This window comes from Caretta caretta, chromosome 2 (assembly GCF_965140235.1).
Source record: "Caretta caretta isolate rCarCar2 chromosome 2, rCarCar1.hap1, whole genome shotgun sequence".
Taxonomy (NCBI): domain Eukaryota; kingdom Metazoa; phylum Chordata; order Testudines; family Cheloniidae; genus Caretta; species Caretta caretta.
Window position 1 is genome coordinate 249,910,493 of NC_134207.1, and position 13,698 is coordinate 249,924,190.

The 13,698-nt window shown below is 37.9% G+C and overlaps 1 protein-coding gene across 6 annotated transcripts in view; it reads left to right on the forward strand.

Annotated features, from left to right (window-relative positions):
- The window catches only part of PTPRN2 (protein tyrosine phosphatase receptor type N2), a 1,070,187-nt gene that overhangs the window by 454,926 nt on the left and 601,563 nt on the right, over positions 1 to 13,698 (forward strand). For all 6 annotated transcript variants that reach the window (XM_048837619.2, XM_048837620.2, XM_048837615.2 and 3 more), the window contains 4 exons: positions 856 to 1,318; positions 8,853 to 9,107; positions 10,618 to 10,658; positions 12,663 to 13,054. In XM_048837619.2, the coding sequence (XP_048693576.1) occupies positions 856 to 1,318; positions 8,853 to 9,107; positions 10,618 to 10,658; positions 12,663 to 13,054 (1,151 nt within the window). The remainder of the gene's footprint in view (positions 1 to 855; positions 1,319 to 8,852; positions 9,108 to 10,617; positions 10,659 to 12,662; positions 13,055 to 13,698) is intronic.

Sequence of the window (13,698 nt, forward strand, 5' to 3'; positions counted from 1 at the left end):
AAAGAGCATACATAATTGCAAGCCAATTGAATTTTATGATTTTCTCACCTGTAATAATCTAAAGTGATATTAGTAACATAAGTAACAAAATATAGTGTCTTTTTAAAGCAATCCTTCAAGTGTACCCGAGTTTGCACATTGGTCGGAAGGTTATGTGGCAGATTCTGATTTCTTGATTAATTTTGCCTAGCATTAAAATACAATGGAATGTGTGCCCATGTAATTCTTCCCTTTTATTCCGTGCTGACAAGGCCTCAGCTGGTGTACTGTGTCCAGTTCTGGGCATCACATTTCAGAAAAGATATGAACAAGTTGGGGAAAGTCCAGAGAAGAGCAACAAAAATAATGAAAGGTCTGATGCTGAAAACATAATCTATGAGGGAAGATTGAAAAAATTGGGTTTGTTTAGTCTGGAGAAGAGAAGACTGAGAGGGGACATAACAATTTTCAAATACATAAAGAAAGTTGTTACATGGAGGAGGAAGAAAAATTGTTCTCCTTAACCTCTGAGGATAGGACAAGAAGCAAAAGGCTTAAATTGCAGCAAGGTCAGTTTAGGATGGACATTAGGAAAAACTTCCTAACTATCAGGGTAGTTAAGCACTGGAACAAATTGTCGAGGAGGTTGCAGAATCTCCATCACTGGAGGCTTTTAAAACAGGTTAGACAGACACCTGTTAGGAGTGGTTTAGTTATTACATAGTCCTGCCTTGAGTGCAGGGGACTGGATTAGATGACCTCTTGAGGTCCCTTTCAGTCCTACACTTCTATGACTCTATGTTCCTGAACAACAAGTAAGCGTTATAATGCACGATACATTGCAATAATGGCCTAACCTAATTTTTTTCACTCCAGGATAACATCCAGCCTGACCTCATTATAGACTACATGATGCAGAAGTCCAAAGGACAAGCACCTGCTTTGACCCAGCAAAAGTCTGCTGAGAATCTTGCATTGAGGACCTTCAATCAACCTCAGCTGGACAGCTTCCCGCCAGAGTCAGATGCAGAACTTGACAGAAATGCTCTGATTTCTGCACTACGTGCCTATGTCGCTCAAAAGATGGCAGCACGGAACAATGATAAAAGCTCCATTGGCAGGACTAAATGGTCTCACCTCTATGCAAATAGGTTCCGTTCATCTCAGACTGGCCATTTTGATGGAACCTTTGCCAAAGAAGAGACAGAAGACTTTAAAATGAATCAGCCATTCCTGCAGAGACCTGGAGCTGTAGTGCTGGGACCAAGTTCAGAGATGCTGAGTTATAAATCTGCTTCTCCTCAGGGTGATCCTAAAGATCCTCTGAATGCAGTGGACGGTAAGATTTTTATTTATTTATTTATTTATTTTATCATCTGTGAAGCTTCCATCATGTGTTCTAGGCATGTTTGCAAAGATTATAATAGATTTTATAAGCATTAAAATCATCATGTAGAATAAGTTCCCCTCCTACGACTGAGATATTTATATTTATCTACCACTACAATCACAACCGTAACAGCCCAAATCTAACCATTCCTTCCCTACATACTGCTTCCCACGTCCTTCAACACATCCTCCCCTTATGCATGTGAAAAATGTACTGCATTCCATAATACCTAGCACTTATATAACTCTACATTTTCAAAACACTTTATAAACAATAACTAACTGTTGGAATCCATTTGTACTCAAATCAGCTTTCATGCACATCTGTCACATTGCACAGTATTTAGGTAGAACTGTCTCTTTGTTTTTGGTCTTCTGTTTTCTTTATTTAGCTGTAAATTGGAGGACCCTGGATAAAATGAAAAGTTAGCAAAAGGAGAATAATTACTGAAATATACTCAATCATATAAACTCTGGAATACTGCATGTGAAGAGGAGCAGGTTGTCAGTTCACGAAGACCTGAGATATGGGGAAGCAGGAGGATGAGGGTTTCAGCTGGAATTGGCTGAACTATCAATTGCAAACAATTATTTGCCAAATTTGACCTTTTTTTCTATTTGCTAACTGTTCATGAGCAGATCATGATTTTTATGAATTTGTTTTATTCATATTCATATGGCTTAACAGATACTTAACAATCATAGTGTAACATGTCATGGGATCTTGTGATTTATTTCAGTGGTGCTTCATGAGTCAACCTGTATCTTCCTTACATGGCTTGAGGGTAGGGAGAGTTTGGAAAGAAGTGTGCATCCACTTGAACATTTGTCTGAACTAAACCAAGTATTGATGTTACTGTTGCAGTTCAGAGTGCCTGCCAAATCAATGAATCAATCCCTCATGCTCAGCTATGCATATGGATTTGATGCCTTGCAGCTGCTCTTTCTACCTTAATTCCAGCTGATCCCCATCTGACCATGTAGAAAAGGGCTTTCATGAGTCCCTTCCCTAGTTTACATTACCAACAAAGTTTTTTCTCATTTGTTTGCTTTTGAAACACAAAATTGCTGAAACTTTGGCTTTTTGTCTGAAGGCAGACAATATCTGCAGTCCAATGGATGCCCAAAGTGAAAGCAGTCTTGGTATGGTACCTCGAGGGATTATAGGTTTCAAAGAACAAACTGTAATGTAAATCAAATCCAGATGGCACTGTAGGCACAGGTTGCATGGTTTTGCGGCTACACTCAAAGGAAAATAGGCCCATACTGGTTATACTGTCCTCCAACTGTTCCACTTCACCTTTCCTAGCAGGAGTCGATAGGCAACAAGCATATTTAATGCTTACAGTGAATAACATGTTTCAAAATTCATTGGATTGTGCTTCTTTGACTTTCACATGCATAACGTATCCTGTAGTAAGGTACAGTTTTGCTAGCTTGCTTTTATATATGCAGTTATATGAACTTATTAAATGTCCTGAAACGATTCATGTGAAGAATCAGTAGTATTGTTGATTTTTTTTTTTTGCTTCTTTGAGTCATTTATTAGTCCTTTTAGATACACATAAGGTAACACATCAGTATATTCACAGTATAAAGTAGCAGTTGTTAGAAATGATGGACAGGGACTGAATCTGCCAATCTGAGCAGCTTTCCTGCCTGTAGCAAACTGCCAAAATCCAGCCAGAGGTTTAGCCTAATGATATGATTGCTCTCTATAAATTCATCAGAGGGATAAATACAAGAGAGGGAGAGGAGTTATTTAAGTTAAGCGCCAGTGAGGACACAAGAACAAATGGCTATAAACTCACCATCAACAAGTTTAGGTTTGACATTAGGTGAAGGATTCTAACTGTCAGAGGAGTGAAGTGCTGGAACAGCCTCCAAGGGGAGCAGTGGGGGAAAAAAAATCTAACTGGCTTCAAGACTGAGCTTGATAAATTTACGGATGGAATGGTATGATGAGATTGCCTACAATGGCATGTGGCCCGTTGGCAACTGCCATTAGCAAAAATCCCCAACTGCTGGAAATGGGACACTAGATGTGGAGGGCTCTGAGTTACTACAGAGAATTCTTTCCCAGGTATCTGTCTGGTGAGTCTTGCCCACATGCTCTGGATCTAACTGCTCGCCATCTTTGGGCTCAGGAAGGAATTTTCCCCCAGGTCAGATTGCCACAGACCCTGGGGGGTTTTACCTTCCTCTGCAGCATGGGACATGAATCACTTGCATGTTTAAACTAGTGTAAATGATGGATTCTCTGTAACTTGAAGTCTTTAAACCATGATTTGAGGGCTTCAGTAACTCAGTAAGAGGTCTATTTCAGGAGTTGGTAGGTGAGGTTCTGTGGCCTGCAGTGTGCAGAAGTTCAGAGTAAGTGATCACGATGGTCCCTTCTGACCTTAAAGTCTACACAGAAGATTTGCACTGAGGGCAATAGTTGTATATCTGTGGAGAGATTTTGTTTCTTCTCTTGTTTTTCCCCTTTCTCCTCTGAATCTGCCATCTCCCCCTGCTCCTAATCTTCCTCTAATCTTGCTGGTTGTGTGGCCTTTCTGTACATGTGCAAGCTACCAGCCCATTCTTCTTCTTCAGTCAGTCAAATCATCAGCATTCCCTATTTTTCCTAACATACGTGGTCAAAGTGCCAACCACAGAAGTGCTCACATATTAAACAGAGCACAGGACAGTGACTTGAGCTTGTGTCCCTACTCTGGCCACATGTTTCAGAAGTCGGAAAGGAAGAGAATAAGTCTGGCAGAACAACACAGAATGCCTCGAGCAGATCATCAGTGAGAGTTGGTGGGGAACAAGAGGAGGTTAACTAGGGAGCAGGAGGGAGACACTCATGCACAGGAAAATGCCTGGGAATGTTCTTAAACCACTCATAACTAACAGGTGTGAAAGACAGAGGGTGCCCAGGAGTGGTGTGATCTGAGCAGGCACTGGCTTTCGAGACAAACTCCAATTGTTAAAGTAAAAACCTGCCAACTGCACAAGTCGATGTGCAACTGAGCCCAGCTTTGTCCAGACTAGTTTGATTCATGAATCATTACATTTTCAGGCTCCCCTGCCTAAGCCCAAGTGAGGCATTCACAGGGATTTTTATGAATAAAAATAAAGTTTTCTTGTTTAAAGTGCAAAAAACCTTTTGAAAATACCCCAAGCATCCTATGTCATGGTCACCAACCAGCTGTTTCTCAGGTGAATTCACTGGTGAAATCAGTATTATAATAAATATATGAAAACCTAATGTTTACTGTTTGTCAGGATGCTGGTCCCTTAGAATTCCACAGCAATAGCAGGGATAGATCTCAAATCCTCCAGCTCGAGGTAAAGGAGATTTTTGTTAGTAATGCATGGCCTCCTTGAGATAGTTCAGCGTTCCCTATTCTGATTCTATCCAGTACTGGGGAGAGGAAGAGTGATATGGGCACCCTGAAGTTTACACGTGCACAGACATGCATGCACACACATATGCTACCTGCCGTATTACAATATCCACTAACTTCTGACCCTCTTCTTCCTTGTTTTAGGAAATTCATAGGAACTAACTGAAATTCCCAAAAGAGTTTTTCAATAAATACAGGACCCAACACAGAGATCTAGAAATTCCCCTTATTGTATTTCAAATGGGCTTCTCATCTTATCAGCTGAAAATGATATACAAGAATGGCTGTGTGCCAGCACAAGTGGGAAAACATCCATATTTAAAATAAACAAAAACACTTACTTAACAGCATATTTATTAGTCCAAGGTAGATACACAAGCTCTCTCCCCAGACCTTTTTACAAAGCAAATCATTTTCACCAGCTTGTATTGACCGTCTGGATAGACTTCTGCTGGTGCTCCTTTTGGCATACTTAAACACATCACATTCCTCAAGTTCCTCTGCACTGGCTCTGCTCTGCAACTCTTCTGGTTTTTTAATAGGTAAGACAGTAGTGGTTCAATAATGGTGGCATACAGTACTGTAATGCCTAGTTTTTGTCAAGTTTGAAGTCAGCACTGGCATGATGCTGTTTTTCAGGAGTTGTTCTTTTTGATGGGCAGTTTCCTGGTGACATTGGCTAGATCAGGAATAGCAGCATCACAGGGAGGCAGGAAGCTTCTCGTACTCTGGTTTATTCCGTGAACCAGAAGGACCTGCAGAGAGCCTGTTAGTGGAATCTGGAGCAGGGCCTGTGGCCATTCATATTCTCTTGTGTGATTTCTCTTGCCCTTATTTCCATTTTTCAGTTGAGACTGTGCTTTGTTATCAGCTATGAACCTATGGAAGTGGACTAAGGAGATAAGACTTTGCCAGATAACAGATACAAAGAAAAGAAGAGAGCTTGAAAAAAGTAAAGTGAAATTGAAATGACAAGATTATGTTGTCAGCTTGTTGTTCAGTAACTCAGTTGCTGATTTGGCAGCTGGTTCTGATGTGAGGACATTAAACTGCTCTTTAGAAAAATACAATAATGTTACATTTATATAACATTTTTAATTAGATGTGGTCTGAACCAAAATCTTGGATCTCAACTTTAGGGGGAAATTTGGGTCTGGATCTGAATGTCATGGCTGGTCAGGATCTGTATGGAGTAGAACCTAATCCTGGACAGACAGAGATTAAAGTCTTCTGGGGCCCAACGCCAGTTTGAACTTGGAAACCCCCTGACTTCCCCAGTTTACAGCAAGAACTTAAACTACATGATGTTACCACTGTCCTGACTTATGTTGTTTATCTTAATTAAATGAACATACTTTATACTCTTTTTTGTTCAATGAAATAAACCCTACACACTTTTTGCTAGGATTTAGAAGCCTAAATCATGTTTACTTTCAGTGAGACGTGAGCTTCTAAGTGCCTAAATCACTTTTTAAAATGAGACTTAGGCTTCTGAGGCATTTTAGAAAATGTTACCCTAAGTCTAATTTTTTGGTACAATGACTTTTTATGTCTAGGAGGTCAAAGTCCCTGAGTTGAGTTTGCTCATTGTACTATGGAGGTGGCTTCTAACTCTTTTGAGTGCTGAAAATTAGCATTCAGTATTTATGTGTATGCTAGAAAGGCAGAAGTAGATTCTTAGTGTAATCTATATGATAGAAAGAGTTGATAACAATTTGTAAATTTCACTTTTCTCTTTGGGGAAAGGTGCAGAAAATACATAAAATGGTCATGAAACCTTCAAAATCTTGATGGTCCAGAGATTACACATGTATTCATGATCAAAAACTACTGGAAAACAGTCACTGATTTTGTTTTAGGTTTCCACTGTTCTTTTTATAGATTCACTGAGGTCATGCAATCATACATGGTGTTTCAAACATACTCTTTTGTACTATGATTTGCCATGTATATATATATCAACATACCTGAAAAGCTTTTTTTGTTTTGGGTTGCAACGGACATTTAGTCCATTCTTCCCTATTTGGTTTATTTGCTTCCTCTTCATTATTTTGCCTGTTGTTCCTGATCATTTTCATCTAGCTATACAAACAGTGCACAACCCAGAACTAATGCCTAAACTGAAATTTGGCAATTGCATTGATTTGCTAGTATTATTAAATGTGTGCAGTATAGTATCCCACATTATCATCCTTAGTGTGTTTTTTTTAATGGCTCATCTTCTGAGCTAACTGTTGAGCTTCTAATCTTGCAGAAGGCTTCTGGGATTCATCCTGGCTAAGTCTGACTAAAGCTTTTTTGATTTCTGCATGCCCATGCAGAGAAACCTAGATTCATCTGTTCTTTTAGAATACCCAATTGAAGAAAGGCATTTAATCATTTTTTTACTGGTTTTTGATCACTGGTGACGGTCGTCGCTGCTGGCCGCCACTTCCCGCAGCCCCCGTTGGCCTGCAGCGGTGAACCGTGGCCAGTGGAGCCACGATTAGCCGAACCTGCGGACGTGTCAGGTAAACAAACCGGCCCGGCCCGCCAGGGGCTTTCCCTGAACAAGCGGCGTCCCAAGTTTGGGAAACACTGACGTGAGATATTCATTTCCTAATGGTCAGTGGAGGCCAGTAGTAAACGATAAGCCAAACATGTGTAACAGTTGTACAGTATTATGCAGCACACTTCAAATATAGCTCCCAATTCTACCAAATTGACTTACTTTGAATAGAACCTTACTGCACAGGTTCTTTCATTAGTGCAAGGAATACACACTAGCCACCTCAATGGGCTGCTTTCATCTTGTTTGGAGGCATAGAATATACTTTTCAACACAACTTTTAAAAGCAATTTATAACCCTTTTTTGAGATATCAATGTTTCTATGTTGTTGTTTTTCCTACCTGACACTACAGACCTAAAAATACCTGCTTTGTAAACAGAGAGACACAGATGCATGGTAGCAAACTGTATAGTGAATTAGTGAGGAGTGGGTGAGGTATTATCTTTTATTGGACGAACTTTTGTTGGTGAAAGAGACAAGCTTACACAGAGCTCTTCTTCAGGTGAACTGGTGAATTAGTAGTCAGTATTGATAAGCACAAAAGAGATCATGTGGCTGAAAAATGGTTTCTGAGACCATAGGAAACCTTTAATTAAGTGAGGCATCTCCAAGGGAGATTTGGATAAGGTCTGCAGAGTACTCAGCCCAGTGGCAATGAAGTGTGAGTGGACAGTCAAATAAAAGCTCTTTTTTTTGGATGCTCATTGGGCTGTTACAGTTGTGATTGTAGTGGTAGATAAATATAAATATCTCAGTCGTAGGAGGGGAGCTTATTCTACATGTCTTTCCCCGTTCCAAAATTTTTAATAATGTTTTAGCTACTTCCCGTATTTAAAAATTTCACAAATATATAAATAAATAATCACACCAGAAAGTGTGTTTATCCAAAATCCTTATCCTTAGCTATCTCTTACTTCAGTAATGATACCTATACAACTTATTGACTAGACAAGACTTATAATATAAAATATGGCTCAACGATGGATTCATAGAATGGTGGATAGAGCTGAATCATACACCAGCTGACACAATATTCCCTACATGTAATTGTAGTCATCATGCCTGTGCTATTTTAATGTAATCAAATAAATAACCATCAAGCTACCTTAACAGTTATCTTAATTGACTACTATTGTCAAGTCACTTTAGGTCACGTTAAGTCAGTTTAGATTGGAAAAGTGTGATGATTCTTGGTGCAAAGAAAAACAGCAACAATTTTGTGCTAGAGACGTGAGTGCAGCTAACGAAGCCATACTGACTTCTATCCTTCAGCATCTGTCACAAGCTGGTCGTGCACTGAATTGGAAGCCTGCTTTCTGAAACAAAGTGCACCTCCTGTGCAAGGCAGTCATCTGTCATCAGAGTATGATAGGGCTCACCAAATCCAGCCTTTGGGTGTGCTATTATATTTTTTCTGTAAGTGGAAAAGATGTCTTACATTTTCCTGAAAATATTATAAGCATATAACACTTGCACAATGTTTCTCTCTTGCATGTAAATAAATCCAGTGATCATGTTGGTGATTTTTTTTTTTTGACTCAGAAAAATTTATTCAGGATATATTGAAAGACCTGAAGAAACACAAGGTGAACGTGGATAATCTTAGCCCACTGGAGCTTGATGAGATGGCTGATATTATTGCTGACGCCATTCAAGTTGTTGATGTAGCAGAAGAAAAGCAAAATGGAGCTGGAAAGTTTGAAGGAGAGACAGCAAAAGCAGAAGTCAAGGAAGTGGATGCACAGGGAGGAGCAGATTATGAGACTGGACTAATGGATGCCGATTTTAATATACAAGGTACTAGACCAAAAAGATAAACATGACAAAAAGCAATTTACAGTCATTTTCCTCTTTATTTTAACTGCAGTAGTATGGTCTCTCTTATTCATTGATTTTTAAAGAAGACAGGGAGGGAGAGTTTTTGTATTTTTTGGCAGAGGTCGGGAAGGTTTCAGTCTTCAAATTTGCTTTTTACAATGTAGACATGTATGCAAGGTAAATGTGGCTATTTGTGAGCTCTGGATCTTCAGGCTCCATAAACAGGATAAAAGGTAAACTGTTCTATGTTATTAGGCCTAATTTCTCATTCTTGACAATGAGATGTTTAAACAAAATGATAATAAAAAGAATTCTTTTTATTCCCAGAATCTTGTTTTTAAATATATGAATGATAAAGCAAAAACATTTACCCCATTTTGCTTTACAAGTAATCATATTTTCATGTACCGTAATTGCATGCAGACAAAACTCTCAGACAAGCAAATATATACAAGCAACTTCTTCCTCTTCCTGCTCAGGAAACTAAGGAGATTCACTATATTTATTTGGTTGTGTTTGAACACAGATTTTTGGTGGTCCAGTAATCAGTAATCCAGCTACTGTGATTTTCATTAAAAACTCTACATTTACTATGCAGAAAGATATGATATATTACAGTTTTTACTTACCCCTCTCGTATGGTAGGACATGCTGCAGTATCTCAGATACCAACGCTGTGTGGTATTTTGTGGCAAACGTTGACTTTTAAGTTACTATCTTTTATTTGTTTGTTTATTTATTTATTAATGGGAACAGAACTCTTGTCAGCAGAAGTATAGCCCAAATTCCTTCTAATATGGATTTAGGGAAATTATTATTTTTTTTTATGATCACTACTGTGTCTGGTTTAAAATGAAACAGTCCTATGGGTTTGTCCTGAGTCACACTGGGACAAATTACTGAGATATAATTCTTAATGTTTTTCAAAACAAGAATCATTGACTTCAGACAGTGATGTGATTGCAAAGTCTGACTATAATTTAACTGCAGAATGGTGATTCATTTCTGAAGTCTCTGCAGCATGGACAAAAATAAGTTCTTTTTTGTTCCTTCATAATAACATAGTCATGTCAGCATCTGTCAACCAAAAAGCGCGTGCACAATGAATACATTGCTGCTGTTTGTTTATGTATATAATTATGATATTGCTTCTAGCTAGAGTCATTTTATTGATTTTTTTTCTGAGGCTTTGGTAAACAGTGGTAAAATGATAAGCAATACCACTGCAGTAGTTAGCATAATACACTGCTAATTTGACTGTAATTGTGCTGTTTCTATTGACATTGCGTTAGTTTGCTGTCCAAATGCAGCTAAAAGAACAAAACTGAACTACGCTTTTTACTTTATCCTTTCACGAGATCATCTTAATGTTTAATCTCTAGTAAAGAAGCTATCATTAAAAAAGTAGAGTAGTCCATGAGTAGTCTGTGTTTTAAAAACAAAGTTCTGTATTTTATAACTACATGTATACCCTGTTTATGTCTTACAGATAATGGAGGACATGAAGAAGATGCTAGAGCTGATAAAAAGGTAAAGTAAAGTTTGTTAAACCAAATATTTCACACTATCATGTCAGTAATTATTTCTCTATAGTTTTATTTTGAGGCATAAAATAAAACATTCAAATTGATATAATTCTTATTTATTTACAAAATGTACCCACTCTGATTTATACATAATGTACATAAGTTGAATAGATGTTTAATTAAAATTTAACTAAACTGCGAACCAGAAGAAAAATATCTCAGTTTAGTATCCTCTCAAACAAAAGCTTGGGAATAGATCCTGAATGTCAGACAAACTCAGGCTCCCACAGGAATTGAATTCAAGCACTGAGGAATCTCATTGAAAATATCCTTTTACAGGTCCCACAAATCTCAAATCTGGGGAATCTTAGCAATAGTGACTCAGGTGACATCTCCTGCTGAGATGGAATGTGAGTAAAGAGGCTCTGTCTGAGGAAACATTTTAGCAGGAAAAACGATGAGACCTTAAATCTCAAGGATTCAAAATTGACTTCCATTAATTGGGTTTCTGTATCATCACCCTTTCACCTCCCCATGCAGGGATAAAATCTGCTCAAACTGATGAACATGAGAGGAGAGATTTTCAAGGCTCATCCTCTTCTGGACAGAAAAACCAGGATCCGAAAGACAAATTGGCCCCAAACTGTGACACCAGGCTTGGGACCTCAGCTAAGCAGCAAATTTGAGGATATTTTTGTGAGCCTTGGCTCAGAACTTGGGCACTTAATTCATTCACTAGTTCTTTTGAGTATCCTTGATTCTTTTTTTAGAAAAATTAACTCAGAGAAGAGTTTTGGCAAACCAAAGTGAGAAATTCTATGCAATGTACTATGTCAACTGTCAGGTTGTAGCTAGATCTACCTTAGTGTGTCAAGAAGCCATCCATGATGTGTTTATAACCAGGTCTCACCAACAGCTGTCATATACCAGGCAAGAAGAATACACTAGTGAACCAGTTCAGCTGGAATTTCAACCATCCACACAAAATTGCTCTGAAGAACAAAGTGCTGCACTTGCTGTTTCACCAGTGGGCTATTCCACAAACAGATCTTTCAGCAACACTTTGAATAGGAGAGGTGACAGAATGGAAAACAGCTCTACACAAAAGAACTTCAGATGGGGTTTATAAGCAACCAGGCACCCCTCTCTGGGATAGCCCTAGATATAGCAAAAATTTATGTAATGAACATAGCCCCCTCTGTGAGTTTTCCATGAATATGCCTTGATTTTACGAATTTGTTTATTATTTGACTTCATTAGACATATCAGTTCTTTGATCAAATCACAGCCTATGGATTGCTCACAAACTACTTACCACAACAATTTGCTAGAGACAATTCACTATTCCTGCAGTGTAATTGGACACCTAAGTCACATGGTATTATTTCTGCTTCTGATGTGCTATCTCCTAAAAAGCTATTCAGATATTTTCAGTACCAACACTCATGCAAATACGTATTTGTAAAAGTAATTTGCATCATTTCTCATTTTCTTGAGCATAAAATTTTACTTTCATCAATATTCACAAAACACAAACATAAGGGACTATAAATACTACCATATATTGAATTTGAGATTTGGTTTTCAAACAAATATTTCTGAAATCTTTTTTTGCCATATTCTCCCAATTCTGTTCTAAGATGTCTCAGAGAACAAAGGTTATCAAGCTGAAAAGAGACATTTCATTTTGAAACAATGTAAGTCCTACAGTTAAAGTTAACACTTAAGTTTGACATTGCATATAAATCTTATAACAATATAAAAACTCTCCCAATATAGTGGAAGCTTTCAAGATTCTTTTCATATTGTGCTGTAGTTTTATTTTCGGAATGTAAATATATTTACATATACTCTTTCTTCATATAAACAGATCCTGCAAACACTTATTTTAGTAGTCCCAATCACATGAGTAAGGGTTTGCAGGATTGGGTCCAGGTGTTGTACGTGATAAGCAGACCTATGCCTCCATGTGTTTAATGTTACAAAGAGCTCTATTCTTTTAATACAGGAGAACAATTTGAGTTTAAAACTAATGGACTTCTTGAATGAGAAATCATTAACACAAAATCTGCCGGATAAGCCTACTTCTGAAGAGTCCTTTAAGACTGAAACCAAGAAATCAGAAGACTCAGATTCTTCTTCTTCCTCAGAAGAAGAAATGAAGGTTGGTGTTGAAAATGTAAAGAGTGAGACTTTCTCAAGGGAACTGGCAGCTGAGAAGAAAACTGAATCTGAACCTGACTCTAAAGAGCTGAATGAGATCCACTACTGGATTAAGAATTCTTTGATGCGGGATGAAAGTGCCTATGAAGAACCTCAAAAAAAGATGGGAGAAGGGCTACAGCTAGAAGTGAAGTCTTCTGAGGAGGAGGAATATGGCTATATTGTGACAGAGAAAGAGTAAGTATAGTAGCAAACTTGAATTGCATTTTTTAAAATGGGGAAATGTAAAGTGGTTGTAACTGATGAAAAATGAAAGTAAAAGAGGAAGATGCTATTTACTGTACCACTTTTTGACACATCAGAAACACTTTTTTTGGCAGCCAGCTCAGTACTTTGATGGAAATATGAGAGTAGAGATGCCATTCTGTCTGTGTAGAAGATATACAATATGTAGGCCCTTTACTTACTTTTTGCTTGGTCCTCTGATGTCCCCGTGATCTGCACAATATGTCAGTCAGTGTATTTATGGTTAAGGATGTGCGCTTTAAATATCTGACTTCAAAGTAGCCTAAATATCAATGCCTGAGTCATTCTTCAGAAAAATGATACACAATAACAAAGCACAACATTTCCTTTGTGGTTCCATTTTGATCTGAAAATAACACAATCCAAACATCATGAACAAAGCTAGCTGAGAATGAAAGACCTAATGATTTCAGGACATGTAACTAATGAATTTGACATTTAATACTATACTTCAAAAAGACAGCACCTCCCTCCATGTGAAACACAGTGCTTTAAAGAGGGGAAAAACATTTGGAAGTTTAAAGTTTAGACTTCTTTTTTTTTTACTTATTTCTTGAATAAAAAGTTTGTGTTTT